The 27,045-nt window shown below is 47.4% G+C and overlaps 1 protein-coding gene across 1 annotated transcript in view; it reads left to right on the top strand.

Moving 5' to 3' along the window:
• The window catches only part of wdr36 (WD repeat domain 36), a 178,800-nt gene that overhangs the window by 93,683 nt on the left and 58,072 nt on the right, over window positions 1-27,045 (top strand). The window contains exons 11-13 of the mRNA XM_072516420.1: window positions 3,699-3,782; window positions 4,062-4,216; window positions 20,271-20,385. Coding sequence (XP_072372521.1) covers window positions 3,699-3,782; window positions 4,062-4,216; window positions 20,271-20,385 — 354 coding nt within the window. The remainder of the gene's footprint in view (window positions 1-3,698; window positions 3,783-4,061; window positions 4,217-20,270; window positions 20,386-27,045) is intronic.

A 27,045-nucleotide genomic window follows, 5' to 3' on the forward strand; every position in this document is an offset into this window, starting at 1 on the left:
GCTTATCTGATCTGTGGGGGGGTGCGTGAAGGTTTGTGATAGTGAGTGGGAAATTGGAGGGGATGCCTGTGGTCTTGTGTGAATGATTATGCCCCAAATTGGGATGATGTCTAATTCATGAGGCAGGTTTTGGGGAAGATCCCGGACCTGGGCTCGCACTGGTTGATTATGGGGGGGGGAACTTTAATAGGGTCATCGATTGAGATTGGACCTATCGAGTCCGCGGTCGGCAGTGGCAAAAGAGCTAAAGGAGTTCATAGAGCTCTGCGGGGTGGCTGGGGGGAGTGGGGGGTGGGGGTGGAATCGTGGACGTGTAGCAGGCTGAGGGCGATGTAATTTTTGTACTCTTCCCATGTGCACAGGGTGCACTCACGGATTGATTACTTTGTGGTAGATAAGACTTTACTGGTCGACACCGGGTGCTCGGTGATTGTGACCACACATCGCACTGGGTGGACTTGGAAGTGGACCAGGAGGGGCCAGCACCTGCATTGAAGATTAGACGTGGGGTTGTTAGCAGATGCGGAAGTGTGCGAGCTGGTGAGGGCTGCCATTAGAGTGTGTATGTGGAGCTGAACGACATAGGTAGGGTATCAGCTGCCACGCTATGGGAGCCGCTTAAGGCAATGGTCAGGGACGAGTTGATATCGATTTGGGCGCACAGGGCCAGGATGGATGGGCAGAGATGGCTAGGCTGGTGGAGGAGATCCTGCGGGTAGATAGGAGATACTCGGAGGCTCTGGAGACGAGCTTGTTGAAGGAGAGGCCGAAGCTCCAAATGGAGGTCGGGTTGGTGTCCTCGGGCAGCTGCAGAGGGCCAGAGGGGCAGTGTATGAATATAGGGGGAAGGCGAGTAGGATGTTGGCTCACCAACGCGGGAAACCGGAGACTGCGAGGGAGATTGGAAAAGTGAAGGATGGGAGGGGAAGGGTGGTCCTGGGTCCGGTTGGAGTGAATGGGCTGTTTGAGGAATTTAATAAGAGGTTATGTGAAAAGGAGCCCCTGGCGGGGGGAGAGGGAATGTGGTGATTTTTGGATGGTTTGAAATTCCCCAAAGTGGAGGAGGATTTGGTAGAGGGGTTGGGGGCCTCCATTGAACTGGTGGAGGTGCTGCAGGGTATGGGGGAGATGCAGGCAGGGAAGGCCCCAGCTCTGGATGGGTTCTATAAGAATTTCATTTTGGGGGACCTGGGACCCCTGCTGGCAAGGGCATATAATGAGACAAAGCAGAAAAGGAGCTCCCCCTACGTTATTGCAGACTTCGATATCCTTAATTCTGAAGAAGGATAAGGACCCAGAGCAGTGTGGGTTTTATTGCCCGATCTTGCTGCTAAGTGTGGACGCCAAACTGCTGGCAAAGATCTTGGCATCGTGGATTGAGGACTGTGTACCGGGGATGATAGGGGAGAACCAGACGGGATTTGTAAAGGAGAGGCATTTGTCGTCTAACGTCAGGCGCTTATTAAATGTGTTTGTGATGCCACGGGTGGGACAGGAGGTGGGGGTCGCAATTTATTCCGAGAAGGCCTCTCATCGCGTAGAATGTGAAAATTTGTGGGAAGTACTAAGACGGTTCGGCTTTGGGCAGGGGTTTGTGGATTGGGTCCAGTTGCTATAATAGGGCACTGGTAGCAAGTGTAAGGATGCATCGGATTAACTTGGCGTATTTTAGATTACATCGTGGGACAAGGCAGGGATGCCCACTCTCCCTGTTGCTTTTTGCCCTGGCGATAGAGCCACTGGCAATGGCGCTTAGAGCATCCAGGAGTTGGAAAGGGATAGTGTGGGGGGTTTAGTTATACACGGTCGATTTGCTACTTTACATTTCGGACCCGTTGGGTGGCATTAGAGGGATTATGAACATCTTGGAGGAGTTCAGCCAGTTTTCCAAGTATAAATTAAACATGGAGAAGAGTGAGGTTTTCTTGATTCAAGCAAGGGGACAGGAGGGGAGACTGGGCCAGCTGCTGTTTTTATGTGGTGGGGATGAACTTTAGATACTTGGGCATTCGGGTGGTGCAGGGATAGGGACATGTGCACAAATTGAGCCAGGTGCGGTTGGTTGAGCAGATGAAGGAGGATTTTAAGAGGTAGGTTGTGCTCCCGCTGTTGCTTGTGGGGCGGGTGCAAATCGTGACAATGCCGCTGCTTCCGAGGTCCCTATTCGTTTTTCAGAACCTCCCGATTTTTATCCCAATGGCCTTTTTTAGAAACGCTAAAGCCCTGATTTTGGGGCTTGTTTGAGTGGGGAAATCCCCCCAGGGATGTGTCAGGGGAGTTGGCTGGCTCTGCCAAATTTAATGAACTACTACTGGGCAGCAAATAGCCATGGTTAGGAAGTGGGCAGTGGGGGACGGGTCGGTGTGGGAGCGGTTTGAGGCAGCCTCTTGTAAGGGCACTAGCTTAGGGATACTGTTAACGGCATGACTGCCGTTCTCGCCGGCCAGGTACTCCACGAGCCCGGTGGTGGTGACGGCCCTGAGGGTGTGGGGACAGTAGCGGCAACACCTGGGGTTGGGAGGTGCCTCAGTTTGCGCACCAATCTGTGGGAACCACAGGTTTGCCCCAGGGGGGTGGATGCAGGGTTCTGGAGGTGGTGGCGGGCAGGGATCAAACAGTTTGGGGACTTATTTGTGGGGGGCAAATTTTCGAGCCTAAAGGAACTGGTAGATGACTGAGCTGCCCAGCGGGAATAGGTTCCGGTACTTACTAGTACGGGATTATGTTAGGAAGCAGGTGCCGTCCTTTCCCGACCAGCCACCCTGGGGGCTGCAGGACAAGGTAGTGTTGTAAACAGGAGTTGCTGAAGGTAGGGTGTCGGAGATGTATAAGGAATTGATGGACTGGGAGGGTCCCCCAATAGCAGAAGTTAAGCGGCAGTGAGAGGAAGAGTTGGGGAGGGAGATGGAGGCTGAGTTATGGGAGGGGGCTCTGAGGAAAGTGAACCCATCCTTTTGTGTGCTAGGCTTGGCGTCATTGAATTTAAAATAGTCCATAGGGCTCATGTGACAGTGGCCAGAATGATCAGGTTCTTTGAGGGGGTAGAGGATAGGTGTGAGCGGTGCGCGGGGGGGCCCGCGAATCATGTCCACATGTTCTGGGCTTGTCTGAAACTGGAGGGATTCTGGCGGGGGTTTGCTGACGTGATGTCTGAGGTACTGAAGGTGAAAGTTGTCCCAAGTCCAGAAGTGCCGATTTTCGGAGTGTTGGTATACCTGGGAGTCCAGGGGTTAAAAGAGGCCGACGTCTTGGCCTTTGCCTCCCTGGTCGCCTGGATACAGATCTTGTTGGAATGGAGGGATTCGGGATCGCTGAAACCAGGGGTGTGGGTCAGCGACCTCACGGATTTCCTGAAGCTACCAAAGATTAAGTTGAGGGTCTGTGGAGGGGTTCGACAAAAACCTATAAATATTTAAACAGGCTGATAAATTATTGATGGTGCATTCAGGGTTGGGTGAATGGCTTTCCTCATTTCTGTACTTGGCCTTTGACCAGGGGATGGTACAGAAAACCTAAACTAAGGTTAAACAAATGGATGGAAGGAAGAATAGCTTTTTCATAGAAACAATACATACACACGCCTATTTAATCTATTTGATGTAACACGGTTTGTACACTTCCTTTTATTTTGTTCTTTAGAAATATGTACCAAAGTTGTTGTGTTTTTTAAACTCAAGTGTGTATTTTTTTGTTTTAAGGTTCCATTAACAAAAAGAAATCCAAAAAGAAAGGGTTGAAATATGATACATTGAAACTACCTCCTATTACTACATTTGCTTCAGGTAATGGTACATCTACACCAATTCTAATTTTCTACTTTAGAATGACTGAAATGGCTTTCATGTTGGAACATTACCCAGTTCAAATACAAAATTTTTTATTAAACTGTCAGTCTCTCCAACTGTTTGCAGGCTGTTACAGTATAATGTATGCTTAACTTAAATATTTGAATGTTTCTTGATTCTTAACTATAGATTTCTATTACAAATTATTTCAATGTATTTCTGGCTTTGAATGTTTCTAATGCTGCTGATTAATTTGGTTCTGATTTGTTATGGTAGAATCAGCACGTCAAAGTTATTGGGATGGAATTATTGCCTGCCATCAAGGGTATCTAATCAGTACGACATGGAACTACCAGCGAACCTCAATGGGAGCACACAAACTTGAACCTAAGAGATTTCTTAAAGATCGTACCCTGGATGTATGTTCTACGGTATGTATGTTGCACTGTTGCTTGAACAAATGTTTAGCTTATTAAGCCATAGTATCACTATCTCTGTGTATATGCCTGTCTGTCACTGTAGTAAAGATAGGTTAAAAATAGTCAGCATTTACTGGATAGAAAGGACTGAAATCTATCCTCTGTAATAGGTTTAAGCTAACTCACTTTGAACTGCAGAAAGCTGAACCGATCGAGGGATATATCATAATTTGAGGATAAGGGATAAACCTTTTAGGACTGAGGTGAGGAGAAATTTCTTCACCCAGTAAGTGGTAAATCTGTGGAATTCACTTTCACAGAGTAGTTGAGGCCAAAACATTAATTTCAAGAAGGAATGAGATATTGCTCTTGCGGCTAAAGGGATATAGGGGAAGGCTGGATCAGGGTATTGAGCTTGATGATCAGCCATGATAATGAATGGAGCAGGCCCGCCGGTCCAAATGGCCGCCACCTGCTTCTAATCCAATGTATGTTTCTATGTATATGGGTGTCGCTGCCTAGACCAGCATTTATTGACCATCTCTAATTGCCCTGGAGAAGGTGGGGGTGAGCTGCTGCCTTGAACCGCTGCAGTAGGTACACCCGCAGTGCTGTTAGGGAGGGGTTTCCAGGATTTTGACCCAGTGACAGTGAAGGAATAGTCAGGATGGTGCGTGGCTTGGAAGGAAACTTCCAGGTGATAGTGTTCCCATGTGTCTGCAGCCCTTATCCTTCTAGACGGTAGCAGTTGTGTGTTTGGAAGGTGTTATCTAAGGAACCTTGGTGAGTTCCTGCAGTGCATCTTGTAGATGGTGCACATCCATCATTTATTTATATTGTAGCTCAACTTTATAAAAGTATTTTAAGACGTGAATGCTTTGAATGTTTTCATGAGTGAGAAATATGTATTTCCAAAATGTATAAAAGTTTTAAATGTTAAGCATCAGCCCTAGCTCCAGTAGCACACACTTCTCCTGAATCAAAATTGTACGTTCAAATCATGCTTCACGACTAGATCACATAATCTCAGCTAACATTTCCATTCACTGGGAGAGCTGCACTGGGGGGAATTGTCGTTTTTTTTAATAAACATTTTATTGAGGTATTTTCGGTATAGTAACAACAACAAAATAAACAATATACATGAAACCATAACTATAGTGCAAAAGCCATTTACCTGAATGTCGTCTTTTTAATGAAATGTTAAACCAATGCACCGTCTGGCCTTTCAGGTGGGTGTAAAATATTTTATGACAGTTTTTGAAGAGTTGGCCAACCTTCTTTCAGCCAGTGTCCCTTAAAATATTTAATTTGAGCATTTATTGCATTGCTTTTTGGAAGATTGCAATGCTGTATTTGCCCACATTGCACTGATCCTGTACCTTTGAAGGACTTTGGCCTGTTCTGAGGACATGAAGAGTGCTATATACATCCAAGCTCTTGTTCTTTTACTCCTCTTAATCACATTTGCAGCTTCTATGTTATTTATGGATTTAAAATTGTATAATATGATGTAACAGTGGTGTAATTACCATATTCCTTTGGATATTGATAATGAATAGCTCAGGCAGCATGTGCAAATACCTGACAATTCTATCTCTTACTTCTCTGGTGTACAATAGACACTACATAAAGTGTCATTGTCCATTGATCTGCTCTGTACAAGTTTATAAATAACTACCTAATCTAGCAGGAATATGGAAGCACCAAGTGGAAAAGTTTGAATATTTTACAATCTAAAATAAGTATTTCAATTATGTATCTCATATGCTTAAGGTAGGAAGCCAAACAAAACGAAAGGCGATGCATTAATAAACCCTGCCATGTCGTTAATCCAGGATTTCACGCTTGTGGGCCTCTCATCCTTCCATTGAAGCAGAATCCTTCGGCGGGCTACCAGGGCCGCAAAGACCAGAATACTGGCCTCTTTCGCCTCCTGCACTCCTGGCTCGTCCGACACCCCAAATATTGTGAGCCCCTAGCTAGGCCTAACCCTGGAATTCACTACCCTTGACACCGTCCTCGCTACGCCCCTCCAGAACTCCTCCAACACTGGGCATGCCCAGAACATGTGGGTGTGGTTTGCTGAGCTCCCCGAAAACCTCGCACATCTGTCCTCACTCCCAAAAAACCGGCTTAGCCTTGCCCTGGTCATGTGCGCCCTGTGCAGCACCTTAAATTGTATCAGGCTGAGCCTTGCGCAAGAGGAGGAAGAGTTTACCCTTCCCAGGGCATCCACCCACATACCCTCGTCGACCTCCTCCCCCAGCTCCTCCTCCCACTTATCTTTTAACTCCTCCGCAGAGGCCTCCTCCTCCTACTGCATCACCTGATAAGTTGCCGAGATCCTACCCTCTCCAACCCACACCCCCTGTCCTGGACCCTGCGCGCCAGCAGCAGCGAAAACTCCACCACCTGTCGCCTAACGAACGCTCTTACCTGCATATATCTGAAAGCATTTCCAGGGGGAGCCCAAATTTCTCCTCCAGCTCCCCAAGGCTCACGAACTTCCTGTCTATGAACAGGTCCCCCATCCTCCTAATACCTGCCCTGTGCCAACTCCAGAACCCCCCATCCATTTTCCCTGGGACAAACCGATGATTCTCCCATATCGGAGATCGCACCGAAGCCCCCACCTCCCCCCTGAGACGTCTCCATTGCCCCCAGATTTTGAGGGTCGCCGCTACCACCACCTCGTCGGAGGAAGTGGCAGCGGTGCCGTCACCAGCGCCCCCAGGCTCGTGCCCACACAGGACACCTTCCCCAGCCTCTTACACGCCGCCCCCTCCCCCTCCATTACCCACTTGCGTATCATCGCCACGTTGGCAGCCCAAAAGTACCCACAAGTTTGGCAACGCTACCCCACCCCCCCCTGTCCCTGCTCTGCTCCAAGAACACCCTTCTCACCCTCGGGGTCTTCTTCGCCCATACGAACCCCATAATACTCCTGTTAACCCGCTTAAAGAAGGCCTTGGGGATCAGGATGGGGAGGCACTAAAACAAAAACCTCAGGAGCACCGTCATTTTAACCGACTGCACCCTACCCGCCAGGGAGCGCGGCAGCATGTCCCACCTTTTGAACTCCTCCATTTGCTCCACCAGCTAGTTAAGTTGAGCTTATGCAGGGCCCCCCAGCTCCTAGCCACCTGAACCCCCAGGTATCTAAAACTTCTTTCTGCCCTTTTTAGCGGAAGCTCACCAATCCCCCTTTCGTGGTCTCCCGGGTGCACCACGAACAGCTCGCTCTTCCCCATGTTGAGCTTATACCCGGCGAAACCCCTAAACTCCCTAAGGATCCACATCACCCCCTCCACCGCTGGCATCATAATTACATTCAGGAGCCTACGTAAGTTGGTATTCAACTGCCTCCCTTTCACAAAACCTGCCTGATCCTCGTGTATGACCCCCGGAACACAGTCCTCAATCCTCATGGCCACACTTGGAGTATAGTGTTCAATTCTGGTCGCCACACTACCAGAAGGATGTGGAGGCTTTAGAGAGGGTGCAGAAGAGATTTACCAGAATGTTGCCTGGTATGGAGGGCATAAGCTATGAGGAGCGATTGAATAAACTCGGTTTGCTCTCTCTGGAACGAAGGAGGTTGAGGGGCGACCTGATAGAGGTCTACAAAATTATGAGGGGCATAGACAGAGTGGATAGTCAGAGGCTTTTCCCCAGGGTAGAGGGGTCAATTACTAGGGGGCATAGGTTTAAGGTGAGAGGGGCAAGGTTTAGAGTAGATGTACGAGGCAAGTTTTTTACGCAGAGGGTAGTGGGTGCCTGGAACTCGCTACCGGAGGAGGTAGTGGAAGCAGGGACGATAGGGACATTTAAGGGGCATCTTGACAAATATATGAATAGGATGGGAATAGAAGGATACGGACCCAGGAAGTGTAGAAGATTGTAGTTTAGTCGGGCAGTATGGTCGGCGCGGGCTTGGAGGGCCGAAGGGCCTGTTCCTGTGCTGTACATTTCTTTGTTCTTTGTTCTTTGTATCACCTCCGGCATTCCCCCCACCGGGTCCGCCACATACAATAGCAGATCGTGTCCGCATACAACGATACCTGGTCCGTCCGTCCCCCCCGCCACGGCCCCCCCACCGCACCAACCCCCTCCAGTTCCTAGACTCCCTCAAAGCCATGGCCAGGGGCTCAATCGCCAGCGCAAAGAGCAGGGGGGATAGAGGACACCCCTGCCTTGTCCCTCGGTATAGCCGGAGATATTCCGACCTCCTCCTGCTCGTGGCCACACTCGCCACCGGGGCCTCGTACAGCAACCTCACCCAGCTGCCGAACCCCTCCCCGAACCCAAACCTCCTCAATACCTCCCACAGGTACCCCCACTCCACCCTATCAAAGGTCTTCTCCGCGTCCATAGCCGCCACTATCTCCGCCTCCCCCTCCACCGCTGGCATCATAATTACATTCAGGAGCCTACGTACGTTGGTATTCAACTGCCTCCCTTTCACAAAACCTGCCTGATCCTCGTGTATGACCCCCGGAACACAGTCCTCAATCCTCATGGCCAATACCTTTGCTAGTAATTTTGCATCCACATTAAGGTGTGAAATCGGCCTATACGATCCGCACTGTACAGGGTCCTTGTCCCGCTTCAGAATTAGAGAAATCAGCACCCTAGACATCGTCGAGGCAGGACCCCCCCTCCCTTACCTCGTTGAAAGTCCTTACTAGCAGCGGGCCCAACAGGTCCACATACTTCCTATAGAATTCCACCGTGAACCCATCTGGCCCTGGTGCCTACCCCACCTGCATACTCCCCAGTCCCTTGACCAGTTCCTCCAACCCAACCGGCGCCCCCAACCCAACCACCTGCCCCTCCTCTACCCTCGGGAACCTCAGCCGGTCCAGAAAGCGACCCATCGCCCCCCTCCTCCGATGGGGGCTCAGACCGATACAGTCCCTCGTAAAAGTCCCTGAAGACCCCCATTAATACCCACTGCACTTCGCACCGTGCTCCCCCCTCCATCCCTAACTCCCCTGATCTCCCTCGCTGCCTCCTGCTTCCGAAGCTGGTGTGCCAGCATCCGGCTAGCCTTATCTCCATACTTGTACACCGCCCCTTGCGCCTTCCTGGTGGTCAACAGGTTGAGCTAGGCCTGGAGGCTCTGTCGCTCCTTGAGTAGTCCCTCCTCGGGGGCCTCTGAATACCTCCTATCCACCCTTACCATCTCCCCCACTAGCCTCTCCCTCTCTCTCCTCTCCTTCCCCTCTTTGTGGGCCCTAATGGAGATCAACTCACCCCTGATCACCGCCTTCAGCGCCTCCCAGACCACCCCTACCTGCACCTCCCCATTATCATTGGCCTCCAGGTACCTTCCTATACACCCCCGGACACGCCCGCTCACCACCTCGTCCGCCAACAACCCCACCTCCAAGCGCCACAACGGGCGCTGGTCCCTCTTCTCCCCCAGCTCGAGGTCCACCCAATGCGGGGCATGATCAGAGATGGCCATCGCCGAATACTCCGTGTCCTCCACCCTTGGAATCAGCGCCCTGCTCATTACAAAAAAGTCAATCCAAGAGTAGGCCTTATGAACATGGGAGAAGAATGAGAATTCCCTGGCCCCCGGCCTTGCAAACCTCCACGGATCCACTCCTCCCATCTGGTCTATAAACCCTGTTGCTAGCTTTTGGCTGGCTCTTAAATGTTGCTTGTTGTGTCTTTACTTAATTTGCTCTGTTTCTATAACCTTTGCTCTAGAGTCGTCAGGTATCTTTATGATACCACCACAAGGTTCAAGTTCAAGTGCTGTAACTCGATACACCAGTTAGTACGTTTCAAATCAAAACACATTTATTATACACAGTCAATCACTGCTCCTGTCGGGAGTTGGCCAACCCAGGTGGCTACACTTTAGTTCGAGTCTGAATCTGCAGGCTTCAAAGCTGGTATAGACTGGTAGCTAGGAGCGCCTATCTCGAAGCGTGGGTTGACTGGATACTTACTTGGTTGGTGCAGCTACTAGGCGGATCATGTTCAAGGGTTGTTTCGAGCTGCTGAGAGACCCTGCCAAGAAGGACAAATTGAACTTGGGGACTCTATTTTATAGTCCCCAGGGACTACTTGCCCTTTTGGGCGGACCCCGTACCTGGTTCCAAGTGATTGGACTAAGTTCTGATCATTTGGATCGATTTCTCCAATACGGGAGCTGTTCCCTGATCGCTGGGCGGTTCCTAAGTGTCCGTTGGCCTTCCTTTGTCTTGGCTCCTGCTGGCCTTCCTTTGTCTTGACTCCTGCTGGCGCCGAGGAGTCTGGCTTGGCTTTGTTTACCTTAACTGTTTCCAATTGTTCCCGGGGATCGCTCATCAGTAGGTAGATGGTTGTTAGTTTCAGTGCTGTCTGGGTTCCTGCAAGTTCTGATTACAAGAAACTTTGCACCTGCTTGTTTTTCCTGCGTTGGCTGAATTTCCCCCGCATTCTTAGCGGATCTCCATTTTAAAGTCGGGAACTGGCCAACCCAGGTGGCTACAACCCCCTCAGCACCTTGGCCGCCGCCAGCCTCCTGCCCGTCCTAGACCTAGAGCGATCCAGTGCCGGATCCAGCACCGTGTTGAAGTCCCCCCACCATTATCAAGCCCCCTGTCTCCAAGTCTGGGATCCGGCCCAACATGCGCCGCATGAACCCCGCATCGTCCCAATTCGGGGCATATACATTTACCAAGACCACCCGCACCCCCTGCAGCTCACCACTCACCATCACATACCTACCTTCATTGTCTGCCATGATGCTTAACGCACCCCCCCCCCGGCCGATTAGCCATAACCCTTTCTAGGCCAGCCACGTGCCCGCATTTCCCGTTCCCCACAGCGGCAGACGCCACCCCGACCTCCTCTACAGACTCCAGCTCCCCTTGGCCATTCCAGCAGCAACCCGGTCCCCCCCCCCCTCCCCCCCAAGCTAGGTCTCCTCCTAGCAGCATTGCGTCCCCCCATTGCACTCCCGTGAGTCAGCCGACTCCTGCTGACCCCGGCCACTCCTGACGTTCATTCGACGACCCCCACCCCCAGTGTGGGAGTCTCCCCACCCCCCCTCCTGTCCGTCAACAGGCTCTCCCCGACCCCCCACCCCACCCCCTTCCACTCTCAGTTAGGGAAAAAGCCCGTGCTATCCAGCACCGGCCCCGCCCCTTTCCACCCTTAGCATGGGAAAAAGCCCCCGCTTTTTACCCACCCGACCCCGCCTCCTCTTGCACAGCTCCCTTTCCAGGCCCAGTCCCAATTCCCCCGGCTCGGGCCTCATCTCCATTTCCAGCCACCTATGCCCACAGGCATTTACCTGCCCCCCCCCCCCTACGAACCCACCCAACAGACAGAGAAGAAACATTGCCCAACCAACCGCACAATCCCCCCAAAACACGACACAACAATCCCAACCATCCCCCCTCAGCATCCCCTCGTCCCCAGCCCTCAATCCAAGTCCAGCTTTTCGGCCTAAATAAAGGTCCACGCCTCCTCCGGTGTCTCAAAGTAATGGTGACGGTCACTGTAGGTGACCCACAGTCGCGCCGGCTGCAACATGCCGAAGTTCACCCCTCCCCGATGCAGCACAGCCGTAGCCCGATTGTACCCGGCCCTCCTCTTAGCCACCTCCGCGCTTCAGTCCTGATAAATCCGGACCTCTGCGTTCTCCCACCTGCTGCTCCGCTCTTTCTTGGCCCACCTTAAGACACATTCTCTGTCCACGAAACGGTGGAACCGCACCAGCACCGCCCACGGAGGCTCACTGGGCTTGAGCCTCCTCGCCAGCACTCGATGGGCCTCCTCGCCAGCACTCTATGGGCCCCCTCCAGCTCCAGGGGCCCCTGGAAGGCCCCCATGCCCATCAGCGTGTTCAACATGGTGACCACGTAGGTTCCGACATCCAAACTTCCAGCCCCTCGGGAGACCCAGAATCTGCAGATTCTTTCTTCTCGACCGGTTCTCCATGTCCTCGAACTTCGCCTGCCATTTCTTATGGAGCGCCTCCACCTTCACCGCCAGGCCCAAGATCTCGTCCTCATTCTCCGAGATCTTTCGTCAGACCTCCCGGATCGCCGCCCTTTGGGCCGTCTGAGTCTCAAGCAGCTTGTCAATTGACGCCTTCATCGGCTCCAGCAGCTCTGCCTTCAGCTCCGTGAAGCAGCGCTGGAGAAACTCCTGCTGCTCCTGTGACCACTGCGCCCACGCTGCCTGCTCTCCACCCGCCGCCATCTTGGTCTTCCTCCCTCGCACCTTTCTCTGCTCCAATTCCACTTTTTTCACCGCTCCACTCCTGGTCCAATCCATACAGTGCCGGGGAATATTGGCGGCATGGTGGCGCAGTGGTTAGCATTGCTGCCTACGGCATTGAGGACCTGGGTTCGATCCTGGCCCCGGGTCGCTGTCTGTGTGGAGTTTGTGCATTCTCCCCGTGTCTGCGTGGGTTTCACCCCCACAACCCAAAGATGTTAGTGTTAAGGTGTTAATGAGGCCACACCTGGAGTATTGTGTTCAGTTTTGGTCTCCTTACCTGAGAAAGGATGTACTGGCACTGGAGGGTGTGCAGAGGAGATTCACTAGGTTAATCCCAGAGCTGAGGGGGTTGGATTACGAGGAGAGGTTGAGTAGACTGGGACTGTACTCGTTGGAATTTAGAAGGATGCAGAGGGATCTTATAGAAACATATAAAATTATGATGGGAATAGATAGGATAGATGTGGGCAGGTTGTTTCCACTGGCGGGTGAAAGCAGAACTAGTGGGCATAGTCTTAAAATAAGGGGAAGTAGATTTAGGACTGAGTTCGAGAGGAACTTCTTCACCCAAAGGGTTGTGAATCTATGGAATTCCTTGCCTAGTGAAGCAGTTGGGGCTCCTTCATTGAACGTTTTTAAGATAAAGATAGATAGTTTTTTGGAGAATAAAGGAATAAAGGGTTATGGTGTTCAAGCGGGAAAGTGGAACTGAGTCCACAAAAGATCAGCCATGATCTCATTGAATGGCGGAGCAGGCTCGAGGGGCCAGATGGCCTACTCCTGCTCCTAGTTCTTATGTTCTTCCCACACTGGAAATAGTCGCAAAAGTACCGTTAGGGGCCCTAAAAAGAGCCCAAAAGTCCATTTCTAGTGGGAGCTGCCGAACGTGCGACTTGGCTCCGCATAGCCGCAACCGGACGTCCCCAACCCTAGCGTTTTTAACCTAACCTTGTCGCTGATCCCCAAAACCATTCTGATAATCTCATCTTCACCCTCTTAAGGATGCTCAGGTCCTTCCTAAAGTGTAGTAACGAGAACTGAATACCGTAGCTGTTGCCTAACCAGAGCTTGATAAAGATTCAGCATAGTTTCCCTGCTTTTGTACTCAATACCTTTTTATGTAGCCCAAGCTCCCATATGCTTTGCTGACTGCTTTCAATATGCCCTGCCGCCTTCAAAGATTGCACATGAACCTCGGATCCCTCTTTCCCTGCAAATTAATTAGGACTGTGCCATTATTTATATATTGCCTCTCCCTGCCCCTTTTGCTAAAATGCATCATCTCTGTTCTCTGTACTAAATTCCAACTGTCATTTGTCAGCTCGCCTATCTGTACCCTTTTTGCGGATGAGTTGTATAATCCTGACCATTTGTAACACATCCGAGTTTGTTATCATTGGCAAATTTTGAAATTTTACTCCCTTCCAATATACAGTTCATTTATATGCGCCATAAAAAGCAATGCTCCTAGCATAAGAACATAAGAAATAGGAGCAGGCGTAGTGTGTATAGAGCAGGGATCAGTGTTGGTACCACAGCTATTCACGATATACATTAATGACCTTGCATATTGTTGCTAAGTTTACAGATGACACAAAATATGTAGAGGGACGGGTTGTGTTGAGGAAGCAGAGAGTTTACAGAAGGATCTGGGCGGGCTAGGAGAGTGGGCAAAGAAGTGGCAGATGGAATACAATGTAGAAAAGTGTGAGGTTATACACTTTGGTAGGACGAATAGCGGCATAGTTTATTTTCCAAATGGGAAAAGGCTTCGGAAATCAGAAGCACAAAGTGACTTGAGTCCTGGTTCAGGATTCTATTAAAGTTAACATGCAGGTTTATTTGGCAGTTAGGAAAGCAAATACAATGTTCGCATTCCTGTCGAGAGGGCTAGAATACAAGAGCAGGGATGTAATGTTGAGGCTGTAAGAGGCTCTGGTCAGACCCTATTTGGAATATTGTGAGTTGTTTTGGGCCCTGTATCTAAGGAAGGATGTGCTGGCTTTGGAGAGGGTCGAGAGGAGGTTCGCAGCAATGATCCCCGGATTGAAGGACTTGTCGTATGAGGAGCGGTTGAGGGCTCTGGATCTGTACTCGATGGAATTTAGAAGGATATGGCGGGGGGATCTCATTGAATCTTGCAGAATACTGAGAGGCCTAGATAGAGTAAACGTGGAGAGGATGTTTCCAATAGTAGGAGAAACTGGAACCCGAGGACACAGCCCCAGACTGAAGAGACGATCCTTTAAAACCGAGATGTGGAGGAATTTCATGAGCCAGAGGTCGAATCCGTGGGACACATGGCTGCAGAAGGTTGTGGAGGCCAATTTACTGACTGTCTTTAAGACAGAAATAGATAGGGTCTTGATTGCTAAGGGGAATCAGTAGAATGGGGATCAGAAACGGCGGAGCAGACTTGATGGGCGAATGGTCTAATTCTGCTCCTATGTCTTATATGGTCTTGTGACAAGCCTGCTGTGCCATTCAATGCAGTTGTGGCTGATCTTTGACTTCAATTCCACTTTTCTGCTCACTCCCCATATTGCTTGATTCCTTTAGTCTTATAAAAATCTGTCTTTGTCAGCCTGAAATATATTCAACGATAGAGCATCCACAACCCTCCAAGGTAGAGAATTCCAAAGATTCACAACCCTTTGAGCAAATACATTTCTTCTAATCTCAGTCCTAAATGATCGGCCCTTATCATAAGATACTGCCCTCTTTGCTCTACATTTCCCAGCCATGGGAAACTACCTCTGTCAGATTCCTTCAGAATCCTGTATGTTTCAATGAGATATTTCATTTTCTTAACTCCAGAGAACTTGGGCCCAATTTGTAGGCCACTCCTCTTGTGTAGAGAAATTACCTAGTAAACTTTTCTGTACCACCTCCAATGCAAGTAGATCTTAAGTAAGGAGATAAAACTGAGCACAGTATTTGATATGTAATCTCAACCCTATAGCGTAGTCCAATCCCCTTCCACGTGCCATTTAGCTTGCTAATTGATTACTGTACCAGCATGCTAACTTTTGCCATTCCTTGTGCAAATACACCCAAGCGTGCCTTTTAAAAAAAATAAATCCTGTGTTTCTTTTCTAACTACCAAAGTGAGTAACCTCCTAATTCCCCACATTATACTCTATCTCCACCTTGTTGCCCATTCATTTGCCCTGTCTATATTTCTCTGCTGCCTTTTTGTGTCCTCTTTAGAGCTTGCATTCCCAACTGGCTTTGTATTATCAGCTCACTTAGGTACATTACTCAAACTCTTTGTCTACGACATGAATGTAGATTAAAGCACTGACCTTTGCAGCACTCCACTGGTTACAGCCACCAACTTGAAACTGCTCCGTTTATCCAGACTCTTTGCTTTGTTGGTTCACCAGTCCCCTCCATGCCAAAGATCAGTCCAACTCCATGAGTCCTTATCTTGTATATAACCGTTCCTCTGGCTCCTTATACTACACCTTTTGGAAATTCAGGAATACTGGATCTCCTTGTTCCCCTTTATCAACCCTTCTAGTTACAGCCTGAAAAAAGATCTTAAGTTTGTCAAACATGATTTCCCTTTTGCAAAACAATGTTGATGTTGTCTGATCATAGTATGATTTTCTCAGTGCATTGTTAAGACTTCCTTAATAAGAGATTCCAGCATTTTCCCAATGACTGATGTCAGGCTGATTTACCTGTAGCTCCCTGTTTTCTCTCTCCCTTCTTTCTTGAATAACTTTTCAATCTACTGGGACTATACTAGAATCCAAGGGATTTTGGAAAATCATAACAAGTGCATCCACTATTTCTGCTGTGAATGCCAGCTTGTAGGCCATCGTCTCCTGGGAATTTGCTAGGTTCAAGTCCCTTGAGTTTCACCAACAATTTTTGTCTGCTCACGGTAGCACGGTAGCACAAGTGAACAGCACTGTGGCTTCACAGCGGCAGGGTCCCAGGTTCGATTCCCCGCTGGGTCACTGTCTGTGCGGAGTCTGCACGTTCTCCCCGTGTCCGCCTGGGGTTCCTCCGGGTGCTCTGGTTTCCTCCCACAGTCCAAAGACGTGCAGGTTAGGTGGATTGGCCATGCTAAATTGCCCTTGGTGACCAAAAACGGTTAGATGGGGTTATTGGGTTACGGGGATAGGATGGAAGTGAGGGCTTAATGTTGGTCGGTGCAGACTCGATGGGCTGAATGGCCTCCTGCACTGTATGTTCTATTAATTACCTGAGGCTCCTCACTCTTATTAATTAGCCCCTTGCTTGCCCTCTATTCCCGGTGTGTAACTTTTATGTCATGACCGATCGAAAATATTTGTTCATTATCTCTGCAATTTCCTTATTCCCCCAGATAATTTCTTTTGTCTCTGCCTCTAAGAGACTAATATTTATTTTCATGCTCTTTCTTTTGATATGTGTGTGAAAGGTCTTGCAGTCTGTTTTTATACTCTTGGCTAATTTACTCTTTCACCCTTTTATCAACTTTTTGGTAGCCCATTGCTTGTTTTTAGAACACTCCCAATAATTAATTTTCATTGATTATTCATGACAATATTATAAGACTCTTTTAAAAATCTCTTACTATCCTTAATTTACCGAGTGAGCACAGGTGGGTCTGTGTTGCTGATTTATTTGCTATTCATGGAATATACTTTTGTTGAACCTTCTGAATTATTTATTTAAATATTTCCTGTTACTTAATGCCAATTTAGTCTTTTACCCAGTCAACTTTGGCTAGCTTTCCCCTTATAGCTATGTATTTGACTTTGTTTAAATTTAAGATTCTTGTTTGGGATTGGGTATGTCACTTTTAAACTTGATTTGGAATTCAATTGTATTATAGTTGCTTTTTGCACCGGATCTTTTAGTATGATCTTTTACTATGAAATTACTAATTATACCTACCTCCTTACACAGCACTAAATCTAAAATTGCTATATCCTTAGTTGGTTCCAGAATGTATTGCTCCAGGGAACTGTCAATGAAAACATTCTACAAACCCAACTCCCAAGCCACCTTTGCCAATTTGACTTATTCAGTTTGTATGACGATTAAAGTCCCGCATAATTCTTCCATTGCCTTTATTACAAGCTTCAATAATTTCTTGCTTAATGCTCTATTCAACAGTAGAATTACTGTTAGAGGGCCTATAAAGTACATCCAGCAGCATTTTCTGATCCTTGATATCCCTAATCTCCAGCCATATTGATTTTGCTTCCTTCAGAGCCAAGATCCTTTGTCACTAATGTCTTTATGTCATCCTTTGCGATCAGGGTGACATTCTGATTGTCTTTTTGAAATATTGTGTGCCATGGAATATTTATTTCCCAATTGTGGTCTCCTGGTAACCATGCAATTAGATCTAAACCATTTGTCTGTATTTGTGCTGCTAGTTCATCTATCATATTATGGATGTTTCGTGCATCAAGTTAAAGAGCCTTCAATTTTATTTTGTCTTTCTACTGTTGCCTTTGTTTCCTTATTCCCTGATCCACTATTACTGTTAAACTTTGTGTGCCTTCATGTCCTGCTCTGCATTTCTTTGCCCACATCCCTACACAGTTCTATTATCTCTACTTTTTTTCTTTAAATTTCTAAATCTCCCTCGACTGAAACCCTTCCCATTCCTGTTAGTATAACGCCCTATTAACTAGCCTAGTTATACTCAGTGACCCGAACAGGCACCGGAGTGTGGTGACTAGGGGATTTTCACAGTAACTTCATGGCAGTGTTATACTGCAATGACAATAATAAAGATTATTATTATTATTGATGCCAAGCTAGTTTAAGTGGAGCCCATCCCAACCAAGATCTTCCTCATTCTTCGTGTGGTGCCAGTGTCCCCTGAATCAAAACCCTTCTTCCCACATCATTCTTTTGAGCCGCCATGTATTTGATTCTCTAATTAATTGTCCCTATGCCAATTGGCATGTGGCTCAGGTTACAACACAAATAATTGCCTTTGAGGTTCTGCATTTTAATTTGGACTCTAACTCATCAAACCGTCTCAGCAGAAGATCATTTCAGTTCTACCCATGTCCTCGATTCCTACACTAACCGCTTTCCCCACTCTGAACCCCACTCCAAGTTCATTTCCAGCCATGAGGAGAGATGCTTAACCTTGGCACCTGGCAGGTGACAGAACTTATGGAGCTCCCAGTTGCGGCTGCAGAGAACAGTGTGTGTCCTCCCACCCCTGATGATATTGGACCTTTATCACTACCACATTAGTTTTTGCGCCCCCCCCCCCCCCCCCCCACCACCCCCCATTTGAATGGTACCTTAAACCATGGTGCTTTGAACATTTTGCTCATTCACCCTGCAGTCCTTGTTCTCATCCACATAAGTAGCTAGTGTTCCATACCTAATGGTCAACGGCAAAGACTGAGCCTCCTCCATTACTACATGCTGGACCCCCATACCTGCCAGACTCTCAATCACACACCCCTGTCCCTGACTAAATGTTTACGTAGCCAAAGGGGTGTGACTGCCTCCTTATCCCTGATGCCCTTTAATGTTTGCAACTTAAACTCTAGCTCAGTAACTCCGTATCAAAGTTGCTTAAGCTATAGTCACTTACTAAAGATATGGTCATCCAGGACTGCAATATATTCCACAGATTCCAACATGGCACACCCCCAATCCAGTCATGTCTGTCTAACTGTTTATTTAATTCGTCAGTTAGTTAATAATTTTAGACAGCTAAAGTAATAGCAAGTTGTACTCTCTGAACTTTGCAACGGAGGAAGAATGCTCACCAGCTTCTGGAAATCATCATTGTCTAAGTGCCATGTTGAGTGATGTAGGTGACCATGATGACCAAGATGACCTTGTTGAGTTCTGGTTAAGCCAGACTTAAACATTGTCTAGTTGCTTCCATTGCTGCACGAATAACACTTCCAAAGAACCCCTCGTGTTGTCTTTTGATCTTATTTAAGAGCTCGCTTGTTCTTCAACCTTATTCAGTACTACCACGTTAGTTTTTTTTCTCCACCCAGCAAACATAACCGTAGATCCAAAATCACCACATTTCTATGCTGTTGATTTTCTTTACTTCCTACCAAAATGTATACTCTCACATTTATCTGTGTTGAACTTTATTTCCCAATTATTTGCCAACTCTGCAAGTTCTGCCCTCCTGAAATTTGTTGTAGTCCTCCTCAGTTTTGACAATCCCCCACTCTGCAAATGTAGAAATTTTGATTTGAGCACCCAAATCATTGATTTAAACGGTGAACAGCAGGGTTCCAGCAATGATCCTTATTGAACATCGCTTTCCACCATCTGCCACTTTGAATACCCACCCTTTATTCCAACTCTGCTTTCTTACTTGAAAGGTAACAACTCATTCTGCCACTTGTCCCCAACTCTCTCTCCTCTGACTTTATTCATTAGTCTATTATAGGGCACGTTATCAAAGATCTTTTGGAAATGGAGATAAATTCCATCCATTGTATTGCCATTGTCTGCTCTCTCTGTCACCTCAAAAAAATTGAGCAAGATTTTCTCTTTTGAAATCCATGCTGACTATTCTGTATTATATTCCTCATTTCTAGATGTTCTTCTATTTTCTCCTTTAGTATGGATTATATTATTTTTCTTACCACTGATATTAAGCTAATTGGTCTACAATTTGCTAGACGTGCTCTTATTCCCTTTCTTAAATATAGAAATTACACAAAGCCAAAATCAAAGTTAATGCCCAATCTCTAAGCCCTGGAAAGTAATGATGAAAGTCTTTACATTGTGTTAATTTCTTAGATGCTTATGCAGTCTATTTTGCTGTTGAGTTGATGCATTTAAAAACATATCAATCACATATCAAAGATTTTTGTTCTATTTTTAGGCTGTGGATATAACATCGTGTGGAAATTTTGCTATTGTTGGCCTTTCTTCAGGCCATGTGGATGTATATAACTTGCAATCAGGCATCCACAGAGGGCAGTATGGCAAAGAAAAGGGTAAGTACAAGGCTCGATAATATTTGGAATCATTTGCTTGCTTTAATGGTCTTTTGTGCAGATAGTTGGATGCAGAGCAATACAGCGTAGAAGGATTATCATGCTATGTGTTGCACACAACACCTTTTAAGTGTGGGAACAAGTGCTCACTGATGTGACACACAGCATCATGCGCAAATACTTGGCAGCAACTAATAATTTTTGTTACTAGCTGTTTTAAGAATTGAATCATATTTTTTAAAACTTCTAGAAAACACTACCCATATTAAACGGCCCATTTTCTCTATTTAATTGTAGCTTTGTAATTAATTTGCAATCAAGTATACTTTTCAAACTGATTGTAAATGTTTGTAGTAGTATAATTTTAAACTGTAGCAGGGTCATATGGGCTCAACGTTAACTGTGCTCCTCTCCACAGATGGTGCTAGATCTGCTGAGCTTATCCAGCATTTTCTGTTTTTAGTTCAGATTTCGAGCATGCACAGTATTTTGCTTTTATTATGATTTTTTTAACGGGAGGCCATTCCTGCCAGCAAAATCTTTCCAACCTGCCGACAGCAAATCCCCTTTGCAGTTTTGTGGCGGGGGGGTTGCATAAAACAGGAAACCATGTTGACAGTGGCAGGGCCAGAAGATTTCATAATGGCCAATGGCGGGTTGCTTCCACTGCCGCGAAACATGCAGAAAATCCTGCCCTATAATTCTTAGTTGTCAGATTTGTTGGCAGTCTGTAAACTTGAAGCATTTTTAACTAAACCATTGTCTCCTTTCCATTTAAAGCAGGGATTTGTTTGTTTCCTAGTAACATAGACAACACATCAGTTTTACTTAGAGAGGAAATACACAACAGAGCAGGACATTACACCCAAACTCTTTACATTCCTGCAAATGAATGGATAGACAACATCGAGACAACCGCATGATTATCAGAGAGTCAAGTCCAGGATAACAACTGAGAGTCAAAGCAATCATCAGGATAAAGACCATTCCACTGACGCACAAAGAGAGTAGACATCCAGGATAAAAGAGAATCAGAAACAGAGAGCACTTTACACGGTCTTCAAGGATTCTAACAAACGGAATATCATTAGTTCGACCATGCCGAATCGACCGAGCCAGGCGGTCAACTACCTCGGCTCCAATGGGAGAGCAGAACGGCCTGCTCAGGCAATCCCAACTCCTGTCAACCAACAACAGGAACAGGACCACACAGAACCAGGGGTTGGAAGGCCAACCCAACCCCAGGCTTCGGAGACAGGATAAAATGTGCTCCATTGAATCCAAGCTACCCATCCTCCGGATCGAGACTCCCAAAACATGGCAGCCAGTTCTCAAACTCTGATTAGAACATCTCCATTACCTCACCAGAGACACCGGACACAACCAAGCTTCTAACCAGCTCCCCTTCGTCCTCACCCGAATTCCTCAGGATAGACGACAGACCATGCAACAGGAACCCAGCCATGCGGAGGCGGGTCTCCACCACTGTGCTCTCTCTGCCACCAGAACCTACTCTGCTTCATCGCGCCAAGGTCGCAGGTTCGATTCCCGGCTTGGGTCACTGGCTGTGCAGAGTCTGCACGTTCTCCCCGTGTCTGCGTGGTTTTCTTCCAGGTGCTCCGGTTTCCTCCCACAAGCCCCGAAGACGTGCTGTTAGGTAATTTGGACATTCTGAATTCTCCCTCCATGTACCCGAACAGGCGCCGGAGTGTGACGACTAGGGGCTTTTCACAGTAACTTCATTGCAGTGTTAATGTAAGCCTACTTGTGACAATAAATATAATATTAAATTACTTGTGCGCCACTGTCGCCCCCATAAAGACAGCTCGTGACTCTTGAAGTTGGGCTTTAATGTCCTATACTGCAGAGCCAAGACTCGGACGGATCTACTTCATCACGAGCAGCCATCATCTGTCGGTGCACACTGTATCCTCTCTTCTGTCGGTGTACACTGTATCGTCAGGACAGGAAATCTCAAAGGCAGCTGCATCACCAAAATATAGGCCCCCCCCCCCCAACTCCCTTCAGCCGCCATGAATCAATAAGAAGTCTTACAACACCAGGTTAAAGTCCAACAGGTTTGTTTCAAACACTAGCTTTCGGAGCACTGCTCCTTCCTCAGGTGTGTCACTTAGGAAGGAGCAGTGCTCCGAAAGCTGGTGTTTGAAACAAGCCTGTTGGACTTAACCTGGTGTTGTAAGACTTCTTAATGTGCTCACCCCAGTCCAACGCCGGCATCTCCACATCATGAATCAATAAGGAATAAAGCATATTGTCTTGACCCAACAGTGCTGAAACATTGACCAATAAATCTCGGTACGTAGTAAAAGCCATGTAAACTGAAAAAGACATGAGCGACGTGCACAAGGATAAAAACAAAGATTGAAAGATGAGCAGAGCCGGAACTTGTGAAAACCCAGTCGCTCCCGGGTTCTCGTCATGATCCCCCTTTTGTTTATTTTTAGGTATTTGTTTTCGAAATCCAAGTATTTTTGGAAGAAGTCAAATCTGGGTTCATGCATGAATCAAGCTCACTTGGGCAGAGAAATGAGACTCCCAACAAGCAATGTTTGCAAAAGCCACAACATGAAAACCTTCAAAAGAAACTATAAATGCAGCTTCTGCTGGAGTTTGGGAGCAAGGATGTGAAGATATGGGAGATTAAATAATGGGTCATTAGAGGTTCCTCCGGAAGGCCTAGAGCCACACAGTCTCTGGGAGGATTTCCACAGCCAAGGGAAGTAGGCAATTCAGGAGACTGCATGTTGGGATTTCCCTGCTATGGACAAAGTGCAATTCCTCTATTTCAATAGCATGCTTTATTTCCTTTCTTGAAGATAGTTACAATTGTCCTGAGATAAGTGGGAGAAGTTATTTTTTCCCTAAATCCATAGACTGAGTGCATGGAGAGTTAATGTGAGCAAAAGACCACAAACTTTGAAAACCTCAGCTGGAATTCCATCGGACCACAGACTTTATTTTTTTTTCATCTGTCTGATCGCTTGTTTCCGCTGTCAGTGATTAATCATTGGGTTCCCAATTAATATTAATTATAATGTTTATTGTCACAAGTAGGCTTACATTAACACTGCAATGAAGTTCCTGCGAAAAGGCCCTCGTCTCCACATTCCGGCGCCTGTTCGGGGTACACAGAGGGAGAATTCAGAATGTCCAAATTACCTAGCAGCACGTCTTTCGGGATTAGTGGGAGGAAACCCATGCAGACACGGGGAGAATGTGCAGACACCGCACTGACAGTGACTCAAGCTGGGAATTGAACCTGGGACCCTGGTGCTGTGAAGAGACAGTGCTAGCCACTATGCTACCGTGCTGCCCGACATCATCCTGTGAGTGATGGGGATTTTGTCCATTTGACCTAGGTCCTGGTGACTTCAAAAAAGCATTGCATGTCATCACCGTCAGCATATTGTTGGATCTCTTGAGGTTTCTCTTCCCATCACTTATCCTTTATCTTCTGCAGTTGTCTTTGGCTGGCAATTTTAACTGTAGGAGTGCTACCATCTTGACTTGTTACCTTGGGCAGGCAATGAGACAACTTGGGCGGGATTATCCCATTCGGCGGCAGTGTCCACGGCATCGCGTTTCACGACGGCGTGAACGAGCCTCTGGGAGTACCGATTCTGGTCCCTACAGGGGGCCAGCACGGCGCTGGAGTGGTTCATGCCGCTCCAGCCTCCCATCCCGGCGCAAACTGCGCCGCAGGATCCGCGCAGGCGCCAACCCGCGCATGTGCGGTGGCCTCCCTCTACGCGCTGGTCCCGACGCAACATGCCGCGGGGAGTTCAGGGGCCGGCCCGGAAGAAAATAGGCCCGGGGAGCGAGAGGCCGGCCCGCCAATCAGTGGGCCCCGATCGCGGGCCAGGCCCCATCGGAGAGCCCCCCGAATTTGCGCGCAGAGTTCCCGCCGGCTGCAACCAGGTGTGGACGGCGCCGGTGGGCCTTTTTAGAGCGGCCGCTCGGCCCATTGGCGTCGTTTCTCCGCTCCACGGAAAATCTCGTGCCGGCGTCAGGGCGGCGTGGCCCGGTTGTGGGGATTCTGAGGCCCGGCCCTGGGCTGGGAGAATCCCGCCCCTCGTTTTTATTTCAGGAGGCCACGTTTCGGCTTCAATCAACCTTTGTTGCAAGACAAATCCAAGAAAATTCATAGAATCCCTCCAGTACAGACGGAGGCCCATCAAATCTGCACCGACCCTCCGAAAGAGCACCTGACCTAGGTCCACTACCCGCCCTATCCCTGTAACTCCGCTTATCCTTTGGACACTAAGGGGTAATTTATCATGGCCAATCCACTTAACCCTTACATCTTTGGACTGTGGGAGGAAACCGGACACCCGGAGGAAACCCACGCAGACACGGGTGAATGTGCAAGCTCCGCACAGTCACCCAAGTTCGGAATCAAACCCAGGTTCCTGGTGCTGTGAAGCAGCAGTACTAACCACTGTGCCACTCTATTGTTGAGAATAACACCAGGAACTATTTATTGCATGCAATGACCTGACCAAAGCTTTTGATTCTTAAATCGCAAGCTTTGTGGATTATGCTGCAAATATGAGGTTGCCCAAGAAACTTCATTACAATCCCACAACTTCTTCATGATGTATGCCTGCAACTGTCTTGAGTGGGAGATCTGAAACAGTCCCTTCAAAATTTATACCAGTGTCAAGGAAGGCTGTGTGATAGCTGCCTTGCTATTTACAATCTACTTGACAGTGGCTATTCACTTCGCCAATTGATGAGATCAACTGCCTTCTGGTTGGGTATTAAATACTGCCTATATGGAAAATTCATAACTTCGGCCACACGTGCCAAAGCTAAACTAGTCATCATAGGCGTACATGACCTATGTTTGTGGATGACTATCGTGTTGCCCCATATTTGCAAGCCACTTTCAATCTCATCAATTTAGTGCACAAAAGGTGTTGCTTATTCTTTTAAAATTGACTTTGCTACAACATGTGGGCTTCGCTGCCCATCCTTTTTTTAAAAAATTATTTTATTACAAACATTTATCAAAACAGGTTACAGCCAATAAACAACCTGGGAAACATACCTCCCAACAATCAACTATGCAGTCTGTACAGATTTGCCCCCTCCTCCCCCCCCCCCCCCCCCCCCGAACAGCCCCTCAAACACAGTCACAAACATTTCATCACACCCCCCTGAAGAACCCCTTAACTCATACTTTATCTTCTCTAATCGCAGGAATTCGTACAGGTCACCCAACCAAGCCTCTACCTCTGGTGGCGATGCCAACCGCCACTCTAGCAAAATTCGCCGCCATGCAATCAGAGAGGTGAAGGCCGAGACATTGGTCTTCCTCCTCTCCATGAGCTCCGGCTTCTCTGACACCCAAATATTACGCTGCACATCCCTAATTATTCTTAAATGTTGACGAGACAAATCTTTATATCTATACTTGGTCAGCCAAATGTTCTATCCCTATATATGCTGGAGAGACACTTGAAAATGTTGACCACTTCCCATACCTTGGCAACCACCTCTCTCAAAAGGCCACCATCGATGAAGAATTCCAACACAGGATCAGCTGTGCCAGCTCAGACTTCTAAAATGTACACAGTGAGCGTTTGACAATAAAGACCTCCGCTAGTCAACTGAAGCCCCAGTGCAGTTGCTGTTACCACACTCGTACTGCAGTGAGACCTGGACTGTGTATCAGTGACACATAAGAGCACTAGAGAAATTCCATCAGCAATGCCTCTGCTGCATCCTCCATGGTCAATTGGAGAGCTGACTGACAAATGAAAATGTCGTTCTTGAAGACCGCTCCACAAAGATTCAGGCAAAACTCCGACAGAGTCAACGATGAGGGACTGGACCGGATGTGTCTGAATGGTCGAAAAGCATCTCCCCTGCCAGTTTTGTTTTCTCAACTCAAATGGCCAGCATCCCAGGGAGGAATAGAAAATGCTAGAAAGACATGCTCCTTGTTGAAGCATGGCACAATTGACATTAATGACCGGGAGGAGCTTTTTATTCCAAGATTAAATCATAGCTTAAACTTGGGAAGTAGGGCATTCTACTCTGTTGGTCGACTGTCTATCACCTAAATGCTCTGATCACAATTACTGTACTCCTCTGTGCATAGTATGCTACCTATTTTAGTATTCTCTGCAAATTTAGCAGGTTTACATTTTGTTTCTTGATCATTAATGTAGATAAGAAACAACAAGGTTACAACTTCCCCTTACAGTACTGCCCTAATGCTGCATTTTCCTTTTAATTATGAAATGTTAGGTGTAAAAGAAGTTAAAGTTCTGTGCATTCAAAAGCATGACATACTCAAATTGTACCCATAATGAAAATGACAAATTTATAATTTTTAATGTAAAATAACAATAGACAATAGGTCCAAAGCTGTTTTCTAACTCTTTAATAGGTCACCTTGGATCATATCATCTGAAATCATTAATCATATTTGTTTCTCGGTAATTTGTCTTTTTCTTTCCATCTTCTTCTTATGGAAATTTGAGTTGAGTTAAAGTTGCACCTTATTGCAGTGTCTGAAAGTACTCCAGTAAATTACTTGGAAGTGCAGTGACTTGTTATATTGGCAAACACAGCAATTATTTTGTGCCCATCAAACCACATCCTCTTCCCCTGCAAATTGTGATAATTGAT

The sequence above is a fragment of the Scyliorhinus torazame genome, chromosome 9, assembly GCF_047496885.1.
Source record: "Scyliorhinus torazame isolate Kashiwa2021f chromosome 9, sScyTor2.1, whole genome shotgun sequence".
Taxonomy (NCBI): Eukaryota; Metazoa; Chordata; class Chondrichthyes; order Carcharhiniformes; family Scyliorhinidae; genus Scyliorhinus; species Scyliorhinus torazame.